At 35.8% G+C, this 23,671-nt stretch overlaps 3 protein-coding genes and 1 non-coding gene across 10 annotated transcripts; 3 read left to right on the forward strand and 1 right to left on the reverse strand.

The window, feature by feature from the left end:
* The first annotated feature begins 1,710 nt into the window (after positions 1-1,710).
* On the forward strand, positions 1,711-5,046 carry LOC114715674 (protein IQ-DOMAIN 14). 2 transcript variants are annotated; one of them, XM_028900538.1, is made up of 5 exons: positions 1,711-1,964; positions 2,055-2,221; positions 3,171-3,368; positions 3,539-3,607; positions 3,899-5,046. In XM_028900538.1, the coding sequence occupies exons 1-5, from the start codon at positions 1,829-1,831 to the stop codon at positions 4,490-4,492; spliced, it is 1,164 nt and encodes a 387-aa protein (XP_028756371.1). In that variant the 5' UTR covers positions 1,711-1,828; the 3' UTR covers positions 4,493-5,046. The 2 variants fall into 2 exon arrangements, with proteins under 2 accessions (XP_028756371.1, XP_028756370.1); XM_028900537.1 differs by having other exon boundaries at positions 1,711-2,221.
* A 3,034-nt stretch (positions 5,047-8,080) lies between these two features.
* TRNAV-AAC (transfer RNA valine (anticodon AAC)) lies at positions 8,081-8,154 on the forward strand. Its single transcript has one exon. It is a non-coding gene; the product is annotated as a tRNA-Val (tRNA).
* Positions 8,155-8,519: 365 nt separating this feature from the next.
* Positions 8,520-10,323, reverse strand: LOC114715690 (RHOMBOID-like protein 2). Its single transcript, XM_028900556.1, has 5 exons — positions 10,008-10,323; positions 9,613-9,776; positions 9,353-9,516; positions 8,931-9,181; positions 8,520-8,833 (listed from the first exon to the last, which is right to left on the reverse strand). The coding sequence occupies exons 1-5, from the start codon at positions 10,277-10,279 to the stop codon at positions 8,719-8,721; spliced, it is 966 nt and encodes a 321-aa protein (XP_028756389.1). The 5' UTR covers positions 10,280-10,323; the 3' UTR covers positions 8,520-8,718.
* Positions 10,324-10,855: 532 nt separating this feature from the next.
* On the forward strand, positions 10,856-22,892 carry LOC114715691 (homeobox-leucine zipper protein ANTHOCYANINLESS 2-like). 6 transcript variants are annotated; one of them, XM_028900557.1, is made up of 10 exons: positions 17,948-17,992; positions 18,080-18,209; positions 19,057-19,292; positions 19,379-19,496; positions 19,770-20,408; positions 20,500-20,601; positions 20,742-20,954; positions 21,718-21,892; positions 22,006-22,376; positions 22,458-22,892. In XM_028900557.1, exons 3-10 carry the CDS (start codon positions 19,066-19,068, stop codon positions 22,815-22,817), a joined length of 2,205 nt encoding a protein of 734 aa, XP_028756390.1. In that variant the 5' UTR covers positions 17,948-17,992; positions 18,080-18,209; positions 19,057-19,065; the 3' UTR covers positions 22,818-22,892. The 6 variants fall into 6 exon arrangements, with proteins under 6 accessions (XP_028756396.1, XP_028756390.1, XP_028756391.1 ...); XM_028900558.1 differs by having other exon boundaries at positions 19,065-19,292; XM_028900562.1 differs by having other exon boundaries at positions 19,072-19,292.
* Positions 22,893-23,671: the final 779 nt, after the last annotated feature.

Raw genomic sequence — 23,671 nt, forward strand, 5'->3', positions numbered from 1 at the left:
AAGCTTCTCTTTAAATAAAAGCTCTTCCTAACATCTCTCTCTCTCTCTCTCTCTCTCTCTCTCTCTCTCTCTTATGTATAAATATATATTTATATAATGTATATGTCAGCTGTGACATTTAGTTTATTTATTCTTTGCACGTTGGCAAGTGACATCCATCAATACATCGCCCATACACTTATTAATGCCTCCCAACCGTCCCATGTATATGTACTTAGTATCTTTTAATCTTTAATATAAAAATTAGTTCACTGATTTAGATATATTAAAAAAATTAATTAAGTTAGTTATTTGTAATAAATAAGTGTTGTCTTCTCCAAAATACCTGTGCTAATCATGTATATTAGTTAGAACTACCATTTGATGAAACATTAAACATGTGTAACTATTATAAAGATTATCTTAAAAAATAGATAAATATGATAGATAAAATATATCAAGGCTTATGTTTAGAACTAAATAAAATATCAAATTAGTTTTTATATTAAATATCAGAGTTAGTATTTTCAACTATTCACTGGCTAATGGTACATCGGAAAAATGTACATTGTCCGTAGTTTTCTTTAAAAAGTTACACAAATACTGAGTGGTACTTATAAATCATAAGCGAGAATGCGTTTAGAGGGGGAAAAAAATATGAAATAGATAGCATTTTGCCAGGAATAGAATCAGCCAGACGATACAGAAAAGCCAGCATCAAGGTCACACAAGGTTAATTTTCATTACTTTCTTCTTTTATATATATTTTTTTCAAAAATTATAATTCGATATTTGTCGTTTATGTGGAAAGAGGCCGCTGCGAGCAAGCATCACAGTCCACCTTCGTACGTTAATATTTGTCGCATACGTTGTCACCTGCCTCTCACTACCACTTCTTCTATTCCACACATTTTTTTAACTATTTGTATAAAATTTTAATTTCAGCCTCGATTTATACTACCACCATATGTTATTGTAATATTTCTCTTATTCTTAATATAATATCTATTTAACTAATTTGATTAGATTAAAAAAGTTAGGTAAGTTAGTTAATTATAAGAAATATGATATGTTTTTCTTAAAACACTATAATCATCTTTGTTAATATCATCCATCCCTCTTCTACTTAATTATAGTTGAGAGACTATGCAAATGGATAATTTAAAAAAAAATTAATAAATGTAAGAAATAGATCTTATATTTAAAACTAAAATCAATTCAAAATAAGGTCCTATATTAAAAACTGAAAAAGTATATTACTAGGATACATTATTACAAGAAGCCTAACAGAATAATAATAATAATAATGATCTTAAAGAAATGATTTTAAGCATCGGAAAGTTAGGTAGTAACTAATGGAGTGTTGGATAAGAGAGTTCTCATCCACTCACTCCAAAAATCAAGAAAAATAGTTCAAAATATGGTAGAAAACAGATATAGATCTAAATTCTTCGCATTGAATTTTCCCCCAAAAAAAAAAGAGAGAGAGAGTAATTTGACGGTATTAGAAATAATATTGCAATTTTTCCTTATCTTTGGTTTGCTTTCCCAGTCCACCCAAATGAAGCCGGGCAGCGGCAGGACAAAACTTGCACCAATAGGAAAAGAACATGGCGTCGCGCGTGATGATCACTCTCTTTACTCCCGCGTCGTTTTCATCCCCATTCCCCAAGTGTCCAGCTATATATTCCTTCTCTTTCTCGCTTCTGTAACCGAAGTTCTGTTACTTCCTTCGTAGTAGCAAAATTCCTTCTCTTCTCACTCTCCCTGCCAATTCAATTCTCTCACTATGTTCTTCTCGGCCAAAATCCCGACCATTTCGTTGAAATCCCCCGCCCTCCAATGAGATATGGGTTTCCTTCGGCGAATTTTCGGCGGCAAAAAGCCGGCCTCTCCATCCGAAGGCTCCCACAAGTCCGGCTCTGAACCGGTCAAGAGTAAACGGAGATGGAGATTCATCAAACGCAGCAAAGACAAATCCCAAAGTGCTACTTCTGATCTCAATAACACCGACCTTTCCACTTCTTCGCTGCCATACGGTGATTCCTTGAACGCTAATAAACATGCCATTGCAGTGGCTGCGGCGACGGCGGCCGTGGCGGAGGCCGCTCTTGCCGCCGCTCATGCAGCGGCGGAGGTGGTTAGACTCACGAATGGCGGTGGCGGTCCTAGCACAAGCCAGCACCGGTGGCCGGAAGACGTCGCCGCCGTTAAGATACAGTCGGCGTTTCGTGGTTACTTGGTAAGTACTATTCCCGAGGTTGTGAGAATTTTTTGGCGCTTGGTTTTCCGGATTCAACTTTGAAGTTCGGATCAACATGCAGCCATAGCACGTCAGCCGTATTTTCAAATTTGTTTGACTCTCTTTGTACGTGATTTGATTTCATCCTCTGTTTTCCTGGCCGAAGTCATTTTCTTAGTTTTTCTCGCGAAACAAACACTTGTCATCGTTCCTCACTGCGTGTTGCTTTTCTGCTTCTTCATTCTATTTACGCTTTAAAATTAAAAAAAATATATCTCAATATTTTATGAAGTTACTCATATGAATTTCTCTCTTTTGACAGATATAAGTTCGTTTTTATCATTTTTCTCTCCTTTGAGTTCAGTATGAGCCCTTCATTGTGAGAGACGATAAAATTGAGGTCTCAATTACGATAACAAACTTGGGGGGAAAAAAAAAGGAAACGAGGGTGAGAATCATAAAGCCCCACGAATTATACTTTCCTTTGGAGCAGGAAAAGTATACAGTGGCTCTTCCGGAAAAAAAAACACCAAAACTAGGTCGGTCCTTTTAAATGATATTTTGTATAATTATGGAACAGGACCGTGCAAGGATTTTTTTTTTTTAAAAAAATTCAGTTATATTTTTTACATATTTTTTAATAGCAGTAAAAGATTGGTTGGTCCTATGCAAATCATGATGAACTATGTCTAGTAGGTTATGGACCAGAGTTGTGGTGGTTAGGCTTGCTATCACCAAATGATGCATTAAGAGAGTGATGGGCAAGTTAGCAAGTACTCATTTCTTTTTCACTTCATTAAAAGTAGAAACATCCTCAAATCAATTATAAAGGAAAATGTAAAAATATTTATTTATCTTAAAATTGGGAAATTTGGGTGAATTTTTATCATGGCAAGCCATGGAATGTTATTTGGAAACTGAAGTTAACAAAAGGGTTTGGATTTGAAAGGCAAAGAGAGCTCTGAGAGCACTAAAAGCATTGGTGAAGTTGCAAGCGTTGGTAAGAGGTCACATCGTAAGAAAGCAAACAGCAGATATGCTGAGGCGCATGCAAACTTTGGTGAGGCTGCAGTCCCGTGCACGTGCAGGTCGCGTGCAGTTGTCCCATATTCTCCATTCTGCCAAGTCTCCACTCTCTCATCACCCTGTAAGAAACCATGTTTTGCGCAATTTACATCTTTTTATGTCTGTTTATAATCTTATCCAAAGTTTTCGAGCTTGTTTTCGTGCCAAGTCAGGTCATTAAATTCCGCAAGTCAAGCTGGTGATTTGAGCGTGGTCCTTGATTTAACCTTGATGGTTTTACGTTAATTGCAGGTTTCTGAACATTATGGAACCTCACTTAGAGCCAATAGTACTAAATTTGAAGGATCTCCTCTTCTGAAGGTACTCATACTGGATAATGGGATGCTTCGAATGCTGGTTGTAAATGAGTCATCAGACTAAAACGTGTCTTCTTCTGAACCTATTAAATTTTATCGTTGTCAAAGCTGGGGTCGGTGTGGACTGGTCTCTTTGTCCCTTAATGGGCATTTGCTTCTGCTCTGTAACTTATATTTATCATCATCTTTTACTGCGTAAAACAAAAAGAATTTTTGAACAAGTTGAGGACTTTAATTTGAAGGAAGGTTCAAACATTTCTCTAATTGAATAGCATTTCTCTGATTGAACCTGCAGAGATGCAGTTCCAATGCAAATTTCAGGGACATTGGCTCGGGGAGATCAAGGTTTGTATCGCAATGGTACGACAATTGGATGGAAGAAAATGTGTGGAACCATCCCAGAGGAGATGATGAGAAGAGTGATAAAATTCTCGAAGTTGATACTTGGAAGCCCCGCTTGAACTCCCAGAACGAGAATCCTTTGGCATATGAGTCTCCGTCAAAGCGTTCAACAAGCAGTGTAAACCAAGGTCTCTTCAGTTCCCTCAAGTTTCATCAGAAGAGAAAAGAAGAGAAAGCTTCAAGAACAGCAGAGATGAACAGCAAAGAACTCTCAGCCCATTCATATCAGAACAGTCCAGAGTCATTTTCTGCTTCAAGAAGAAGAACGGGTCCTTTCACCCCCACAAGGAGTGAGTGTGGCTACTTTGGTCACCCAAACTATATGGCCAACACCGAGTCATCTCGAGCCAAGTCTAGATCAGTGAGTGCGCCGAGGCAAAGGCTTTGGGATTCTGGAAATAATTCTGATAGGCTTGCTGATTTCAAAAGCCAATGTTCTACATCTTCAAGCCGCTTCAACAGAGTCTTGAGTAGCCATCTAAGGTGACACAATAAATTTAACCACTCTCAAGGAGGCATCAAATTTTATTCCTGATAAATGGTGTTTATGTACCTGAAATTTGGATCTTCAACATTTTCTTCTTTTAACTTTTTTGTCAATTTCAGAGAGAGACAGACATATAAAATGTATGAAACCCATTGAGCTCTGTACATTATATGTCTATCTCTCTCTAAAACCTACAAAGAATAGAAATAAGGAAATGGAGAAGATCCGACCAAGATTTTAGCATAATTAGCATGTTAAGGTGAGAGAAGTGTGCCTAACTTGTTTTAATTTGTACGTATGTGTTTAGTTTTGTCTATCTCTATATTATAAATTGTCTTTTTGTTTCTTTTCCTTCTTTTTTTTTGTGGTTTGGGGTGGAAATGGAAGAAGGTTTGGGAATGTAATTATTTGACCTGCATCGGTATAGTTTATTAAGAAAGTTGAGAGGGTTGATGATATAAATGTATTGGTTCCTACTTTCTGAATTTAGTTTGGTTTGTATTTATGTCGATTGTTTCCAATAATCCGATGGACATTTATATGATTTTCTGAAATTTTGATTCTCTAAATTAAGGATCCATATGAAGTTTTCACATATGTGAGTCCCACTTCCCTCTGTGTTTCTTGTCATCGCGGCAGAAGGTTCTTTCATTTTGTCCATTATTCGCATGAACAGAACAAACAAATTCAAGGGAGAAACTTTACCGTTGGAGAAGTAACGTTACATGTTCTTTAAATTTTGTTTTTCCCTTTAACTGGAAAAAAATGCAGGTATATATAATTCATACAAGATGACAAGAAAGACGTTATGGTTTTTGGTGTGATACAATATATACAAATGGATCTGCATAGTATTCTTATTCCTATTGTATTGAAGGGTGGTTGCTTTCGGTGGTCCATTTTTTTTTGTGAGAGAAGAGAAACCGTGAAACAAAAGGATAAAAGAGAATGAATGCAAAGATATGAAGTGACATTTGACACTATTTTATTCTCCTTGGATTCTAAGCACAGGCCAACTCAACATACCTCAAGACAGACTGGTCACATGAACCTAATTTTAAGAGAATAAGTCACCTATTGTTCGTAGCATCTCTTAAATCTGACTCTTTCACCTCCTTGTTTTGTCTTCTCTACTTTATTCACCTTCTCACATTCCTTTCTTCTTCCCTTTATATTCTTCTTTCCCCTCACCAATCAGACCTATCGCCGTTTTGTCTTCTATTGCTTCTTTTCTCAGGTATCATCATATGCCTCTTATCATGTCTAAATCATTTTATTTAGCTCTGATATTGTATAGTATTCTAACTAACCAGAACTTGCCAAGTTTAGGCTAATGATGTGAAGCTCATACCAATAAAAAGCATATGTGCCTTAAATTTGGAAGAAAAAATGGACAAATTAAACAACCGGAAAGAGAGTGTCGGGAAATTTGAATGGTCTAATCATAAGAAGCTAGAATTACAAAGAAAAGAGGAGGGGGGGAAATGAAAAAGGAATGTGAGTGCGCATGGATATGTCATCTTTTGAGATTCTTAATCATGGATGATTAGTTTAATTGCTCTTCACGTGGGGATAGTCCAACGGGGTAAAGAAAGTGCTTTACAAATTAAAGGAAGAGGATATCACACGAACGTGAATCACAATAGTAAAAAGAGTAAAACATGACATATATTGCGGCATTGAAATCTTTATCAGTAACATTGTTTTGATTCATTGAAGGAATTCTGAGATTGGTGTGTCTGTGTGTGACCCTAGTCTACAAATCCAGCTATCACCAAGCATATAATAATTGATTAACATCAACTCAAAGTAATTAACCCAAAGGGTGGGGCAATAGCAGTACATATGTATCCTGAAAAAGGCAACTTAATGAAGCAAAGTTTCTTTTTTACAATCAAAATGATTAGTTCTAAAGTCTGTAGCTCTTGTTCATCAAATTAATGTAATTTACTAATTTACATTCAAATCCCACAAGTTTAAACCAGAAAACAGTCTCTGCAGCTGCAAATAGCCTTCTTTCTTTCGATATATCTGCTTCTTTAGGAAGCTGCGGCATTTATATACGGACACAGAAGGCATGTCAGTAGGAAGCAGATACTGTCATTCTTAATATTTTCGTTTGTACATTATTTTGGACCCTCCTCTTCTATTTTAAACCGTTATTTTGCTTGTGTGTGTCCACTGTCCAGGAGGAGATTCAAATCCAAAAATCAAAAGACTATGGGTCCATTTGGATTCGCAGTAGAAAAAGTAACTTATTTTCAATTTGACTTTTTGAAAAGTTATATTGGTTAATGTAATTTATATTTAGATTAATTTTTATAAATAAGTTAGTTTGTAAAAATAAAGTTTGTTTGGATTATGATTGAATAAGCAAGTTTACTTTGTGAAATTACTAAAATAGGTATGAATTTTATTAAATAATAAAAAATTAAAAAAATCAATTTACATAATATAATAGTTTTAATTATTTTAATAGGAAGAAGTTAAATTTAATGAATAAAATATCTTTATATTAGATGTTTGTGAAAAAATTTTAAACTAAATAATATTATATAATTAATTAAATGATATACTTGTGCAAAATTTATGTAAATATAAAATAAAAATAATTTTAAAAATTAGAAATATTATTAAAAAAATTTATGTTAAATGAGTACGTATGCATATGTAAGGGAAGACGGATCTATTGCAAAGAGGAAAGGAAAAGCATGTCACGACAAAAAATAAGGGAGAAGAGAGGGAATCTAGTGTAAAAGCTCGATCAGAAAAACAAAAAACAGCCAAAAATAGCTTCATCAAATCGCACGATTGAACGCAATTTCCAGTCATATTTCAGATATATTAAAAGCTAATCCAAACATACTTGTAAGCCTAAAAGCTGTTTTTTCATGCTTAGACCGTCACTTCAAACAATGATTCTTACTAGTCTTAGGGGGTGTTTGGTAACCCTTGAGAAACACTTTTCCGTAAAACGAGATAAACTCATTCACATATTTATTTCGTAAACTGTAAAAACACTTCTGAAACCATAGTTTGGTTTCTATCCAAACAACTCCTTAGTACTAGCAAGACAAATTCATCAGAATAGCCCCCGAAAACATGATTCATGGCTCAAATCATTAAGGCAAAGGACTCGAATGAAGAAAAAGTTAATGTGAATAGACTAAAGCCTATCCTAAACCTAACCGGCATTAGGGTTATAGGTGAAGGGTAAGCCCATGAAGCATTCATGCACCCTCGCTAATCTCTGCGATTTCCTTCACAAGTCACAACACGGGCTTTCCCTTGACTTAGGCTAGTGGGCTCCTCCTCCACCACACCAACACCACTGCTACACATATCATAATCTTCTGCTGCTTAGGAAATAACATCCTTTTTAGCAGCAAGTTCATTGAGCATGTAAGTGTTTCAAGAGTTGAATTAATGCTGTTAGATCAGAACTATTGGGCTGGTGTGCAATGTGAAGCTTGCAGTCCAACCATGAATTTTTTATGAACCTTTCGGTCAGATTCATCGTTTATTGGCAGGTAGTTTTTACTCTTAATTTTCTGTTTTAACAAGATGCAAAGCGCATGTTGGCAACAAGGTGTCGTGGTGTAGTTGGTTATCACGTCAGTCTAACACACTGAAGGTCTCCGGTTCGAGTCCGGGCGACGCCACATGAGTATTGTTTTTCCCACTTCCTTTTGATCCTTTTGGGTGACGACCGGACCTGAACCCAATTATATGTGTTATGCTGGATTCTTTTGCCCCGCATCATAAGACTCCTTTTTGTCTTGGGCTTAGAATATACGTCAGTATTCATCTGGGCTTGAAGTAAAACTGGTCTTAAGATTTTGAATTTGATTCGAATTGTCAAAATCGAAACGTCAACCCAACTTTAAACACACCCATTTTAGCATTAGAAAACGTTACACTTGCGTCATTGTCAGTTTTAACTTTTAATTGAGACGTTTACCCCATAATGAATAGACGTGCAAATGATAAATTGACGCTAGATCTACCCCAACAATAACAACAATAATATTAATATTGAGATAGCAAACGTAATTAACATTTCTCTTTATTGATATCTTACAAAAACAAAGGTCACAAATAAATTCTTCACGTAAGCGCACATAATTGCTGTAAGATAAAGCAAGGGCTAATTAATGTGAACTAGATATCAAATAAAAGTTGCTGAGTTTGTGTATAAGCTAGGATGAACACAAGTACAGCAATGTTCAAGATTCATTGCATTTCCATCTTGAAGTTGGGACACAAGTCAAGTAATGGCACCAGTGGCAGTGATCATAACCATTCTCTCCCTTGAACAGCATCACCGTCCCAATGCTTAACCTGACATGATCGAGTTCAGCCACCACATCAGCTATGATCTGTACAATGTTAAATCATAACGTGATCTTATGCAAAAGGATGAGATAAAGGATGTTACCCAAGAATGAGAAGAACGAGAGAGATAATCCAAAGAACATATTGGTAAGGCTTGTATTTGGACTTGAGGCGTGCAGCAGCAGGAAGATGGTTTTGCTCTACCCAACCGAACCGTGGACGAGGCAGCAAGATGAAACCCAGCAACAAACCTGTCGTGAATCCTCCTATGTGTGCAAAATTATCCACATGGGGTAGTATTCCTATCCCAAGATTTATCACTATTATCACCACTAGTGTCACCAATGCTGCTGCCTGCAAACAAACAAAACAAAAAATGCCACAAAGTTCAGATCTTCAGTACTAAAGCTGCTAATTCAAGTGTCTGTCTTAATGCCCATTGGGATTAATAATGGAATTTTGTCTCATAAAGTGTGACAGTTTTTTCCCCCTTCTAGTTGGTACTTATTAGAATGGTTCTTCTACCTTGTTGGTGTAAATGGTCCAGTTTGTGATGAGTTCAGAAAGCATTGCTCCAAGAAGTCCAAAAAGAGCCCCTGAAGCACCCACTGATATGTTGTTTCTGATAAACAGAGAAGACAGCACGCTCCCTCCAAATCCAGACAACAGGTAGATTATTCCTATCTTCACTGCAAAAAAATCTCAGCCAAACAAAATGTTACCACCAAATGAATGTTATCATAGTATGGTAATGTTTCGCAGAAAGCGGGATTATATATTCGTACCAAATCCAAATTGCTGTTCAAGGCGAATGCCAATGAACACAAGGCTCAGCATGTTTGCAACCAAATGGATCACTCCAGCATGCAACCATATGCAAGACACAAGCCTCCATCCCTCGTGCTGATTCACAACACTATCCCATTTCAAAGCTCCCATCTTTGTCAATCTTCAAAAATCAACACACTTTTCTCAAATCAATTGCTCGATAGCACAAGATTATTCCAATAGCTGAAGAATTTTTAAGTAAATGCATGCAAGTATTTCTGAAAGTAGAGACACACCGACAGTGAGGAAAACACCAAGGTGCGATCATGCTTCATGACAGACTAAAGACAGAAACGTAAAACATGAAATCAGAAACATAGGTGTTGGAGGAAAGCAATGGATCAGCTCTTACGTTGAAGAAGAAGGGCCAAACAGGGGATTCTCTTGCAGAGGCTGGAACGACAACCTCCCGAGGAACCTGGCCACACAGTCTCCTTGAAAACCCAGATTGTTACGAGGACAATTGTTAACGTACATGGACGCAATGAAAACCCCAACATTGGCCACTACGAACATCGGAACCAGCCATGAAGTCCACTGAGTTTCTGGATCATAGCCATGGGAAGAAGAAGCAGAGAAGTCTCTGTTCTTCGATCCTCCTCCTTCTAGATCTCTTCTAGGCATATTCGCTTGTCCTGTCCCAAACCCACAAGCAAAGTCTCAGACTCCTTCTCGAGAAAATCAATGAAGACGGTTAGGGAGTGAAGGAGATGAAGATGGGGCGGATTTAAACGGAGGAGGAAAAGAGGAAGTGGTGGTTGTGGGCTTTGTGGGTGAGCGATTTCAGGCTTCCAACTGACGCAGTAAGCAAGAGGGATGGATCCTCGGTGTTCCATCTTGTACGGTTCTTCGTTGTCATAGCCAATCAATGTTGGTTCCGGTCGGGAAGCTGCCACGTGATTGCGCACGTGGTTCTAGAGACGTTGACTCCCATAGTCTTGTCATGACGTGGCGACTGCTTATTGGTCACATTTTGAAGTCCGGTGTGGGGGTGCGAACAGTGGATTGAAGCCAGAGTGGGAGGTGTTTCGTTTTCGTTTGGCGGTAAGTAAGCGGAAAGAGGCATTTGAAAGTGGCATGTTGCTTTGCTTCGCTTCGCTTCCAACATCCAAACAGTTAATATATATTTTGAATCAGAACATAATAAAATATTTATTTCGATAAAGATATATATTATATTTTAAATGAGCAATTAAACAGTTTGATGAGGGGTTTTTTCTTGCTTTCGTATCTTCCACAAATATTGGTAATGTATTGCATTTTGGAAAGAAATTCCCATTGTTAGAAATATGTTATCATCATCTCACCTACCTGGCTTTGTTCTTCTGTGAAACTTTATTAAACAATTGCTATATCTTATACATTGTTTAGCGTTTAATAATATTGATGGTCCTATTTTTTGGACAAATAGTACTGCAACTTTTTTTCCCCAAAAGAAGAGGGGCTAATTTTGTTTTTTAAAAAAGAGAAAGAAATAGGAATTTATATTATTTCAGTTTAAAAATATCTGGGAAAAAAAAGTAAAAGTATGGCATTAACTTAATTATGCTAATCAAATAGTACTGAATAGATAGAGTCAAACGTACAATCTTACAATTAAAGAGTCTAAATTTGCATTATGCGATTGATAGAAAGATTTACTTTTTATCATTTGACAGTGACTCTATTTTGTTCTGGAAAATGTGGTGCAATGTGGGTCATCTTATTGAGAGTTACACTTTCAGCTTTTCGTTGTGAGTATTAGGAGGCGTTTCGCAAGATTAAAAAGTACTTCTCATATGTGTTTTTTCGGAAAATGAGACAAACTCCTCTACATATATACTTCGTAAACCGTAAAAACACTTTTGAAATTATGATTTGGTTTCCATCCAAACACCCCTTTAATTGGTTGTTTGGATGAACTTCTTTTCTAACTGACTTATGGGAAAAAGTAACTTTTTTAACTGACTTTTTATAAGCAATTTGGAGTAACTTTTCTAACTAACTTTTTATAAGCAACTTCTCCAATTGTCATTTTCACTCATTTTACAATTAAACTCACTTTTCTATTCAATCATCCAAATAACTTTTAACTTTTTCAACTGACTTTTTATAAGCACCTATCCAAACGTAAATCGTATTACACTAACTGAATTTTATTCTAACTTCAATTATAAAAGTCAATTAGACTATAAGTCAATTTTACCCAGCGCCAATCCATACTCATCCTTGGAAGATTAGATGCATGGATCTTGTTGGGCCGATCATAGAATTGAGCCCAGTTATCATCCAGTTGACTTTTGAACCAAGTTTTTTTCTTTCTTTTTGACCTTGTGAAGCAAGTTGAAAGTCAAGGCTTGGTAAAAACGGATACCCATTATTTAACTAACAGAAAATGGGCGTAGCAACCAACAAGAGCTGACGTAGTGAGTAAAAAATCGACTCTTAACTCATAAAATCATGAGCTATCGAAACGTAACTCACTTAAATTTTTTATAACAAACAAAAGGGTGTGGCAAAAAAATTAGTCCATCGCGACATGAAAAATCAATATTCAAATTTCTAATAAGAAAGATGCTTTCATTTAGTGCAATCATTATATATCATCTTGAATAGAATTGTCGTCAAATAAAATAATCTCAACATATGATTTTCTAAAAGGTATTAATCATATATTTGCCTGTGACTATGTCAACTGGGGCCAGTTATGATGTCAAATCTTTTATGATTTTATTATAGTTAACTCTATATAAAATCATATGACTAATATTTTAACTTATAATTGTCTTGTCCTTGGTCTTGTGATGTAATAACAAAGGCATTTTTTTAAAAAAATTTATAAGTTTCATCCCGTTTGTAGTTTTAAAGGGATATTTTTTAAAATTGAAAACAGTACATGTTTTCTGTGGTATGAAATAAAATTTTAATTTCACGTTGCAAAATAAAAATACATAAAAAAATTTGACGATGACGGTTACGTAACTAAGCAGCTGCGAAGGCCCTATTAGCATAATAATCATTTTTCCATGTGTTTGTTGGGTTCTTCTTTGTCGTGATGAGATTAATACAGCCGCTAGAAAAATTAAAAGGTCTGATACCCTCTTCTAACTCAATTAAATCATTCATAAACGTGTCAACAATATTAAAAGGGTTAAGCCCTGTATAAACAAACAAAAAATTATAAACCATGCTTCAAAAATAATATAAGTGTGTCTATGTATATGTTATATAAAATTTATAGAAAGTACTCATCCGGTACTTAATATAAAATCACTTCAAAATGAGTTTTATATTTAATATCAGAAGAATAGTATTTATTTATAAATCATGAACAATTTCATTTATTCCATGCCTCTTGTCATGCATGAAGGAAAAAAAAAGTACTAGATATTTCTCATTCACCCTTTGATATTTCATAGTTTGATATCATTTGTTGTTCATACTTCTACACTTAACAAAATGGCGCGGTTATTTCTCATTGCTGGTTTCATTTTTCTGCCCCTGTGTGTATATATATATATGCATACTCATCCCGTTTTCAACGTAAAATCTAATTAATTAATTTAAGTAGATTAAAGTTGTTAGGTAAATTAGTGAATTTTTTTTTTAAATACCCTAAGCATCTTTCCTAATTCATTTCCTCCTTTTCATACTTGATTATTATTGAGGAAGTATTAATAGGGTTAATTTAGAAAAAACAGATAAAACAGATAAATTTGTAAAATAAATCTTACATATATAATTAATATCAATTTCTTAATTAGGCCATATATTGAAAACTGGATGAGTACGTATATTCTTGAAGCTTCATACTTAAAAATTAAAACCATTCGCTATTCTATTTATACTTAATAGCTAGGTAAGGTAAGCTCTTGACATAGATTGCTTACAGAGGGGTGCATTTAATCAATCGCTCGTCCATTGAATCTATCAAATACAAAATCAAAATGTATGTTCTCACTTCACACATTGTGTTTTGGACATTGTATTGCCATCTAAATTATCAAATTGTTGCGAGAGATAATTTGATATTTTCGACTGTTTTAAAATTATAAATTATCATTTACAAATTTGTTATTTATGAATTACGAGATGAAATTATAAAATGAGGTTTAGAAACAGAAAAACGAAATCAACGTGACTGATCCGATAGCCACTCTACTTACTCAGTGTCTGTTATAACTCAAATTCAGATTAGTCAAAATTTACTATATATTTAAGGATTAATATAATTTTTAGTCATTCAAATTTGTTCTTATTTTAATTTTGACCCATCAAATTTTAAGCTATAGATTTTGATCTATCAAATTTCGTTTCATTTAAAAATTGATTCTTATAATTTAATAAGAACCTGGATGATTTTACTTCCAGAGGACCATGATCTGTGATATGAAATTTGATAGACTAAAATTAAAATAAGAATAAAATTGATGAACTAAAAATTATATTAATCCTATATTTAAATACAGGGTGATCTGTTAAAAATTAGAATAATGATCATGCATCAATAGTTAGTTAATTTATTTCTGAGGCGTATATATTGGTAATCGTGATTTAAACTTTCTTTTGACAGGAACATGGTCAAAGAACTATAAAAGGACGAAATAAAACCAAGGGGGGGAGTAGAAATTAAGTAACTTTATTTTTCACCCAAAAGTTGATCTTTAATTGTATGTATTAACGAATTTGTTGAAGTAATTTTGCATCTTGAGATGACGTGTATGAGTGTATAGTCAGAGGACCTCGAAAAAACAATTCCGTATTTAACTACATGAAATTTTTTAACATTGTATTTAACTACATTAATGAATTCATAGTTTTCTTTCACAGTTTATTTATTAAATTATAAGTAATCAATTATTATACTGCTTCATTAATTTTTTTAAAATTATGACTATTGCAGATTTGGAGTAGTAACTCAGGCATGAATAAAAACAAGCATGAGAATTTTTCATCCGAATCATATGCTAATAAATGCAGTCCCCTCCCTGGCGGGAATCGCATATATTGAAAATTGTGACTCAGCTTGACTTTCTTTTCCAGGGAACATAGTCAAAAAACTACAAAAGGACGAAAATAAAGGCAAAAGGAGAAGATAGAAATCCGTTTTGCAAGTAACTTTCTTTTTCGCCAAAAGGTCCATCTTTAAGTTTTTTTTTTTCCTTATAGATTAAAAAAGGTTCATCTTCAAGTAAATCCAATCAATATCTTGATTTTGAAAAGCGTATCCTCATTATTTAATTATCATATCACAACACGATGCATGCTTTCATTCATAGCAAAATAAAATTCATCCAAAAAAACTCATCATTAGAAACCATGCATTAAATTAAATGTGCTAAATAAGATTCTACGAGGGTGGAGCTCAATTCGGATAAAAATGGTAGTTAATGCAAGAAATATAAATAATTAAAAAAAATTTGCTACGTAATAATTTTATTTGAGATATTATTAAAAACTAGATGTGAGTGCACATCTTCGAACGATAATTTAAATCATCATTTACCGTGTTAAGAGAGATTAAACATTTTTAATAAACCCAATTCCTATTAGTTAATAATTAAAAATTTAAAATAAAACAACTGTCAAGCACAAGACCGAATAAGTAAATGGGACCAAAAAAAAAAAGTAAAGAGTAAAAATCTTGATGGGCGGATTAGATGACAAAAGTACTTGTCTTTTTTTAAAAAAAAAAATTTGTAAACCTTGATTTCAGAGCAAATTAGCCAAGAACCTATTAAAATCCAAAAATCTATTTGAAAGTCTAGGATCATGGTTTTTACCAAAGCACACTCTTAAGTCATAGATATTCTGGGTGTCCTTCAAATCCCAAATTTTAATTAAATAGCTGAATAATCTTTTGAGCAATTGTTGTCATTTGACTGACTGAATATGTGTCTCTACTTCCGAATCTTCCATCCATCACTCTTGCCGGATGTTTAGTCACATTAAAATAAAATTGAGAATTCTAAAATAATTCATTCTTTTTTTTTGGGGACCAAATTATTATTTGCTTATCACTTTATCTAAAATAATAATTCATTCTAGCCGGACAAAAGGAAAAGGTGTCCTAATCCAAAAAGTGTAGCAACAGTGAAATCACTGAAGATTATTTCTATAAGTTTGGTATATATTCTAAAAAGGGTCAGTATTCATAGGAGAAACCGTATATTGAAATTTGAGATTTTGGTTCCTTTTTAGAGTTCCATTTAGTCAAAGTTTTATCAAAATCCACAATCCCAGAATCAGCAGCCAACTGGGGAAAAAATCCATTGTCCCTAACTTTCCTTCTTTCCTGATACTGCTAGAAAACTATCTTTTCACTCAAAAACGTCATCATTTATAATCTTTTTCTTTTCTTTTTAAAATACATGCTTGCATTCTCACCAAAACAATATTGATTTTTTTGTCAGCAGTATATGAAATTGATTCCAAAGCTTGGGTTAACAAAACCGTATTTTAAATACTAAATAAGAATTCCAACTGGATGGATTTCAACTGTGATAAGAAATAATCATAAGCGTTTGATATAAGAAAGTACTTTAAAGTGATTGTAAATAATTAAGGACTCTAGGTAAGACCATTACAGTTTAAGGGGTATCTAGTTGAAAATAAAATCATAGTTTTAAAAATATTTTTATGATATATAAAATAAATATGCATGAAAAAGAATTTGTTTCGATTCACGGATCAATAATCCAAAACACCTTAGATTTGAGATGAGGAAGTCGGGAGGGGGAAAACAGCAAGAAATTTGTTAATGTTTACCGAAAATGTGGGTCGTACTCGGCTCTCATCTTTTTCTCAATTTATATCGGAGTTTTTAATCCATAAACCTTACTTTGGTTGCATAATCTTTTATTGATGGTTTTCATAAGGAAAAATAATTTTATTACCTTCGATTCTTAATATAAGAGTTAATTGACTAATTTAAATAGATTAAAAAAATTAATTAAGTTAATTATTTGTAATAAATAGGAGTTATCTTTCATAAAATATCTTTATTAATCAAATATATTGGTTATAACTACTATTATTATAAAGATTACCTTGAAAAAAATAGATAAACATAAAAGATAGAATAAATTATGGTTTTATATTTAAGAATAAAATAAAAATGAAATAAATTCTCATATTAAAAATCAAACTCGTATATTTTACATGTATAGTCCTTTTTGCCCTTCGATGGCATGAAGTCAAGTTGTCGGTTATGTGCGTATACGACGTAAACGCGCAAACGCGCACGTGCGCACACACGTGTCACACTTTTCAGCTGTGTTAGTCAATTGAATGATGTTTGTTATATAGCATTTTTTTATTGCAATCTAAAAGATGGTTTGAAATGTTTTTAAGTCGACGCGTATCTGTGTGTATGTAAACACTCAAACAGACATGTTAATACATTATAAACGAGTGTAGTGGTATATTTTTCATTCGTATTTTTAATTTGCCGGATGTTTGGTTACATTCTAACAAATTAAAGCATTCTAAAGTTTAATTTATTAATGCCCAAAAAGAAGGCATCCTAATTCAAAGAGGCGTGCTTGGGGTGAAGTCATTGAAATTATTATTACCATAAGTTTGGTGTATTAGAGATAAAGGGTCAATAGTCAAAGGAGAAACTCTATATTGAAAATTGAGATTTCACTTCCTTTTTAGAGTTAAGTTTTAGTCAAAGGTTTATCAAAATGACAGGCCCAGAATCAGCAACCTTCTGGAAAAATCCACTGTAAGTAATTTCCTTTTAATCCCCAAAAAAAAAAATCATTTATCTCTTTTTTTTATTTTCTTATTTTTTAAGAAAATAAATATTTGTGAATCTGACAAAGAATGACTAGAAATGTCACAAAATCCGTTGAGTCCCAAAGTCACGTCATTGATGGATTCACTATCGAATTCAACAGATCCTCACTGTCCCAATCACACGCGTACGAATGAGGCCTTTCCTCTGCATTATCGTGAGTTGTAATGTTTCTATTGGTTGCTTTGAGTTCATACCATGCTTTTACCGTGCACCTCCACACACCATATCTTCTCCCACCCTCTGACAACATGACAACCCACACGCGCGTGACACACTCGCTCCGAATCGGATTGTGGCAGCAGACATCACGATCCCCTGTTTTTGGCAGTGGGCCCCACTCTCCCTTCTCTCTCCTCCTATATATTTCAATTTCAATTCCTTCATTCTCATAAAATCAAGACAGAGAGAGATAAGGGGAAATAGAGAGAGAGAGAAAGAGTTTGCCAATGGAGTGAAGGAAGGGCGAGGAAGGAGTCGAATCGGAAGCGTATAAAAAAATTGAGAGCACGGCCACAGAAGAAAGCCCTTGACCTTGGTATTACCTTGGAGTCATAGTAAGTCAGCTCCTTTAATTTTGTTTTAATATTCTATAGAATAATAGTTTTTTCTCTTCCTCTTACATGTCCTTTTCTCTTCCACAGATTCCAGGGAGAGAGAAAGTGAAGGATCTGAAAAGTTCATTACTCTCTTGGCTGTTCTGTGCAACCAAACCAACCAACAGGCTGTAGTATTTGCTTTCGCCTTTTACTTTCTTCACTGGCGAATTTAAAGGTATCATTTTTCTCCGTACCTTGGGTTGGTTTCTGTTCCATCCACCATTTCTTTTCGTTTTCTTTTTCTTTTTTCCCCCCTTTTCTTCTTTTCCCTCCGTCCAACGAGCAAGCTGAAGAAGAAGGGCAAATGAGAGAGAAGGTTGCAGAGGAGGGTATTGTCAAATGGGCCTTTTCGCCTAGATTTGCCTATGATGCTCTTCAAAAGTCAGTGAGATGAATCCTTTGTTTTCTCTGTTCGCTGTATTTTATATATTCCTTTCCTTTATCCTTTCCCAGTCTCTTTCAGAAGTTTCGATACTGACAAAAATTTTCTGTTCATGGGGTTTAAGCTTAGATCAAGAGGAAACGTCTCTTCCTCCTCCTCCTCCTCCTCTCTCTGTCCATGTCCATATGAAGCAGAGGCTTTCTTTCTGTGGAGAGAGAGAGAAATGAATTTGGAAGCATGCATGAGTGTTGAGTGTTGACAATGAAACAACCTTTTCAGTTCTATCCTTTGTGAAAAAGAAAACTCGTTTTTGTCAGTTTCGTAGCTTATCTTCAATTTAAGGTCAAAAAGTTGAAGAACAATCATCCAAAATCCCCAAAGTGCCTTGACTTAAGTGATTGTTACAGTTTCAAGAAAAAAGAAACCCGGAGAACAAAATCAAAGTCAGAGAAAAAGGGTAAAGAGAGAGAAGCCAAAAAAAATTCCTCCGCCTTTTCTTTTCGTCCACTGTATGCTCCGTCTTCTTTTTCGCTTGTCCTCTCTCGGCACCTTCTGATTTATTTATTTAATTACTCTTTATCAAATAATGAATTCGATTTGTGCTTCTTACTGTTCATCTTTTTGCAATGTTTCTGATTAGAGCATTAGTATGCAGAAAAGGAAAATGGATGCGCATGTTGAGATGGGTCTTCTTGGGGAAAACTTCGATCCGAGTTTGATTGCGAGGATTAGGGATGATGGGTATGAGAGTCGTTCTGGAAGTGATAATTTCGATGGCGTATCAGGGGAGGATGATCAGGATGCTGCAGACGATACACCTCAGAGATCGAAGAAGTACCATAGACACACCCCTCACCAAATTCAAGAACTTGAAAAGTATTAACTTTCTTGGTCTTAATCAGATTTTGTTTCTTGTGATTGATTCGATCATCTGGTAATTCGCTTTTTATTCGTTTTTTCAGTTTCTTCAAGGAGTGTCCTCATCCTGACGAAAAGCAAAGACTGGAACTTAGTAGGAGGCTTGGCTTGGAGACTAAGCAAGTCAAATTCTGGTTTCAAAATCGACGAACCCAAATGAAGGTAATTTGCAGATAGTCGTGAATCAGTCTGCAAAAGTAATTATATTCTTTTATTATTATTTTATTCATCTTGCACTTTATGATTGATCTGTCTCTGTGACAATCGGACAGCTGGAAGATTATGGATAACCTATTAAAGAACAAATTGAGAAAGGGCATATTTGGGGAAACAAAAATTTGAATTCCTTTAATTGTTAAAGACAAGTATTTATTGTTGACGATCTGGTGGATGGTGCATTAATGAAGATTTGTCTTTTAATTTTTGAATTACCAGACCCAACTGGAGCGTCATGAGAATCATTTTCTGAGGCAAGAAAATGACAAGCTCCGAGCTGAGAACAGTATGATGAAGGAAGCCATGGCCAACCCGGTATGCAACAACTGCGGAAGCCCAGCCATTCCTGGGCAAATCTCATTCGAAGAACACCAACTAAGGATTGAAAATGCTCGATTGAAGGACGAACTGAACCGCATATGTGCCTTGGCTAACAAGTTTCTGGGAAGGCCAATCTCAACCATGGCTCTTGCAACCCCAAATTCTGGTCTTGAGCTAGCCATTGGAAGGAGTAATAATACTATGAGCGGGATTGGTCTTGGGTCAAGCTTTCCGGTGGGATTTGATATGGGGATGACAATGCAAATGGGAAATGATCAAGCACAGGTTGAGAGATCCATGCTTATAGACCTTGCCTTGGCTGCTATGGAGGAATTGATGAAGATGGCTCAAGGGGACGCCCCTCTTTGGATTAAGACATTGGATGGCGGTAATGAAGTCCTGAATCTAGAGGAGTATGCTCGGATTTTTCCTCCTTGTCTTGGCCCGAAACCTCCTGGTTATGTCACTGAAGCTACTAGAGGCACTGGAGTAGTGACGATCAACAGTTTGGCTCTTGTTGAAACATTGATGGACATGGTATATAACATTATCCTCAATTTGATCCATCAAACACTTTGTTCTTATGGTTTATTTATTGTTCTGATTGATTAATTCTGGGAATATGCAGAATCGATGGGTGGAGATGTTTCCGACCATGATTGCTAGAGCTTTGCCGCTCGATGTGATATCAAATGGCGTGGGAGGGACCAGAAGCAGTACTTTGCTCTTGGTATATATATTTCTCTCCTGCTTTGTTTTATTCCTAGTATATCAGATACATACAACACAACATTGTAATTATGCACTTCAGAATTACAGTTTTTTACTTGTATCTTCAACCTGATCGGTACGATTATGTTGCCTTGTCAGTTGGAAGCTGAGCTGCAAATGCTTTCGCCGTTGGTGCCCGTTCGGCAGACGAGATTGCTGCGATTTTGCAAGCAGCAAACAGAAAATCTATGGGCTGTGGTTGATGTTTCAGTCGAGATTGGTCGTGACCCCACCAATGCACACCCTTTCGTCGCATGCAGGAGGCTTCCTTCTGGCTGCCTTGTGCAAGATATGCCCAACGGTTACTCCAAGGTACGTATACTTCTTCATATATATATATATATATATATATATATATATATTATACACTTTCATTATCTGACCCAAACGTGAAGTATTTTACTGATCGCACAGACAGATTCGGAATTCGTATATATTAGCTGGAGCTGCTTCTTATTGTCTGTGATCGCTTCTTGAGATGAGTGAATCGAGGCTTGCATGGTTTATGAATAACGTGGAAGCTTCATTTTTGGTCCTGCATCTTATATATATCTTACTTTATCTTCACTAAGTCGGCAAATAATTAAGATTCGATTGATTCTTGGGTTTTTCCATGTTTGTTGTGTGAAAATCTGAGCCATGCTTGGATTCCTATCTCTCTAATAAAGATATAATATATATTTTACACTATTTTTTTAAACTGTGCTCGAGGTTGTAATGACCTGTATCCAGTCTTCTGTGCTATCATAATTTATATATGTCTGTATGTGTGTGTGTGTGTACTTGATCCAGGTGAGATGTTAGTCCGTGTCTTCCACAGAATCAAACCTTTGTTTTTTTATCCCACTACTGTACAACACTCTATAAAATCACAAACTTATTAGTATGGTGGCTAGAGGGGTCATTTTTGATGCTATTGTTTTCATCTATGTTTATCTATCAAGCGCACGTGTAAATAATTAATATGAAAAAAATATGCCATTTTGACCTCCCTGGTCTCCCATGAAAGAGAATTAATCTCTATATTATATTTTATGATACATTTCCTTGCATGCGTGTCTATCGTATATTGCAGGTTACTTGGGTAGAGCATTGGCAGTACGATGAGAATGTGGTGCACCATCTTTACCGTCCGATGGTGAACGCCGGCATTGGCTTCGGTGCTCCTAGATGGATCGCCGCCCTCCAAAGGCAATGCGAATGCTTGGCCATCCTCTTGTCCTCTTCCCTTCCTATTGATGATCACGCTAGTATGTCACATTCTCATTCCACTTGCTTCACCAGGGTTTCATCCTACGATTTTAGCTTGTTCATTTATGTTTGATCCAAACAAAACCTTGATGTTCTGATGATGATGTCCCAGCACTGAGCCAAGGTGGGCGGCGGAGTATGGTGAAGCTGGCACAACGTATGACGGACAACTTCTGTTCTGGGATAATCGCTTCCTCTGGCCTCAGGTGGGACAGCCTCCGTGTGGAGACGCTGGGAGATGACGTTAAGGTTATGACCCGCAAGAGCGAAGGCGAACCAGGCGATCCTCCCGGAGTCATGCTCAGCGCCGCCACTTCCATCTGGCTGCCGCTGTCGCAGCAGAGTTTGTTCGACTTCCTCCGGGATCAACGCCGGAGATTCGAGTGGGACATCTTGTCCAACGGCGCCGGTACCATGCAGGAAGTGGCTCTCATTGCGAAGGGACAGACACATGGTAACTGTGTTTCTCTACTACGGACCAACGTAAGTATATACTGTCTTGTCCCCTCCTATTTCGATTTTCGTAAGTCGGACATTTAGCTTAGTGGACATTTATATATTCAGGGTGCTAATGGGAACGAGACCAGCATGGTGATGCTGCAAGAGACATGGACGGATGCTACAGGGTCTATGGTGGTTTATGCACCAGTTGATGTGCAGTCGCTGAACGTGGTGATGAGCGGCGGCGATTCTTCGTACGTGGCTCTCTTGCCTTCTGGCTTCGCCATTCATCCCGACGTCAGCCGCAACGGGAGTCCTCCGGGCGGTGACGGTGGCAGTGGCGGAAGCTTGCTTACGGTAGGGTTACAGATACTGGTGAACAGCCTGCCAACAGGGAAGCTGACGGTGGAGTCCATTGAAACGGTGAACAATCTAATGACGGCCACAGTTCAGAAGATCAAAGAGGCGCTCAGAGTTGCATGAAGTCGATGATGATTACAAGTAGTGTTAATGGAGTCTGCAGTTTTCAGATTTAGGGTTTGGATTTTTAAAGGTGGAACAAAATGAGTAGTTGAGAGGAGGTAAAGAGAGGATATAGAAAGCGGTGGTGGGGGAAGTAAGGGAAGGTTTCGAGTCAAGAACGAACCATGCATGGTAGAAAGAACAGGGTATATGATATGGTGGCAGCGGGTGGTTCGGGTATTGACTCGTTGACCTCCGAGCGTTACTCGGTTTTTCATTTCTCCTGGAGTCTTTTTTTTATTTTTTATTTTTTCCCTTTCTTTGTCTTATATGATGATTAGTGTTTGATGTCGTTCATGAGTCTTACGTTATTATAATATAAAGTTGGAACTTCAGAGTGTCCTCTGTTCAACTCCTTTTGGTTTTTCTTTTTTGTCTCTTGCTTTGGCTTTTATACCTCCTCTGTTCTATAGCCAAATTTGTCTCCTTTCTTCGGTTTCTGATAAAATCCCGTGACTGTAAATGGCAAAGAAATATAATAATCGGGGAAAACTTAAGAGCAAATTAAATGGTTTTTCGTTATTATTTTACATGACTCAAGTTTGATTTCTTCAAAAACAAATACTCCTTCGGTCCTTAATATAAGACCCATTTAACTAATTTGATTAGATTAAAGAAGTTAGATAAGTTAGTTAATTATAAGAAATATGACACGTTTTTTCTAAAATACCATAATCATATTTCTTAATACCTCATTTTTCTCTTATACTTGATTATGGTTGAAAGGGTATTCATAGGGGTAATTTAGAGATAATTGATAAATATGAGAAATGAGTCTTATATTTAAGACCAAAACCAACTCACCAATTGGGTTT

Source organism: Neltuma alba, unplaced genomic scaffold (assembly GCF_004799145.2).
Source record: "Neltuma alba isolate B1F8T4 unplaced genomic scaffold, ASM479914v2 tig00011607_pilon, whole genome shotgun sequence".
Lineage (NCBI taxonomy): Eukaryota > Viridiplantae > Streptophyta > Magnoliopsida > Fabales > Fabaceae > Neltuma > Neltuma alba.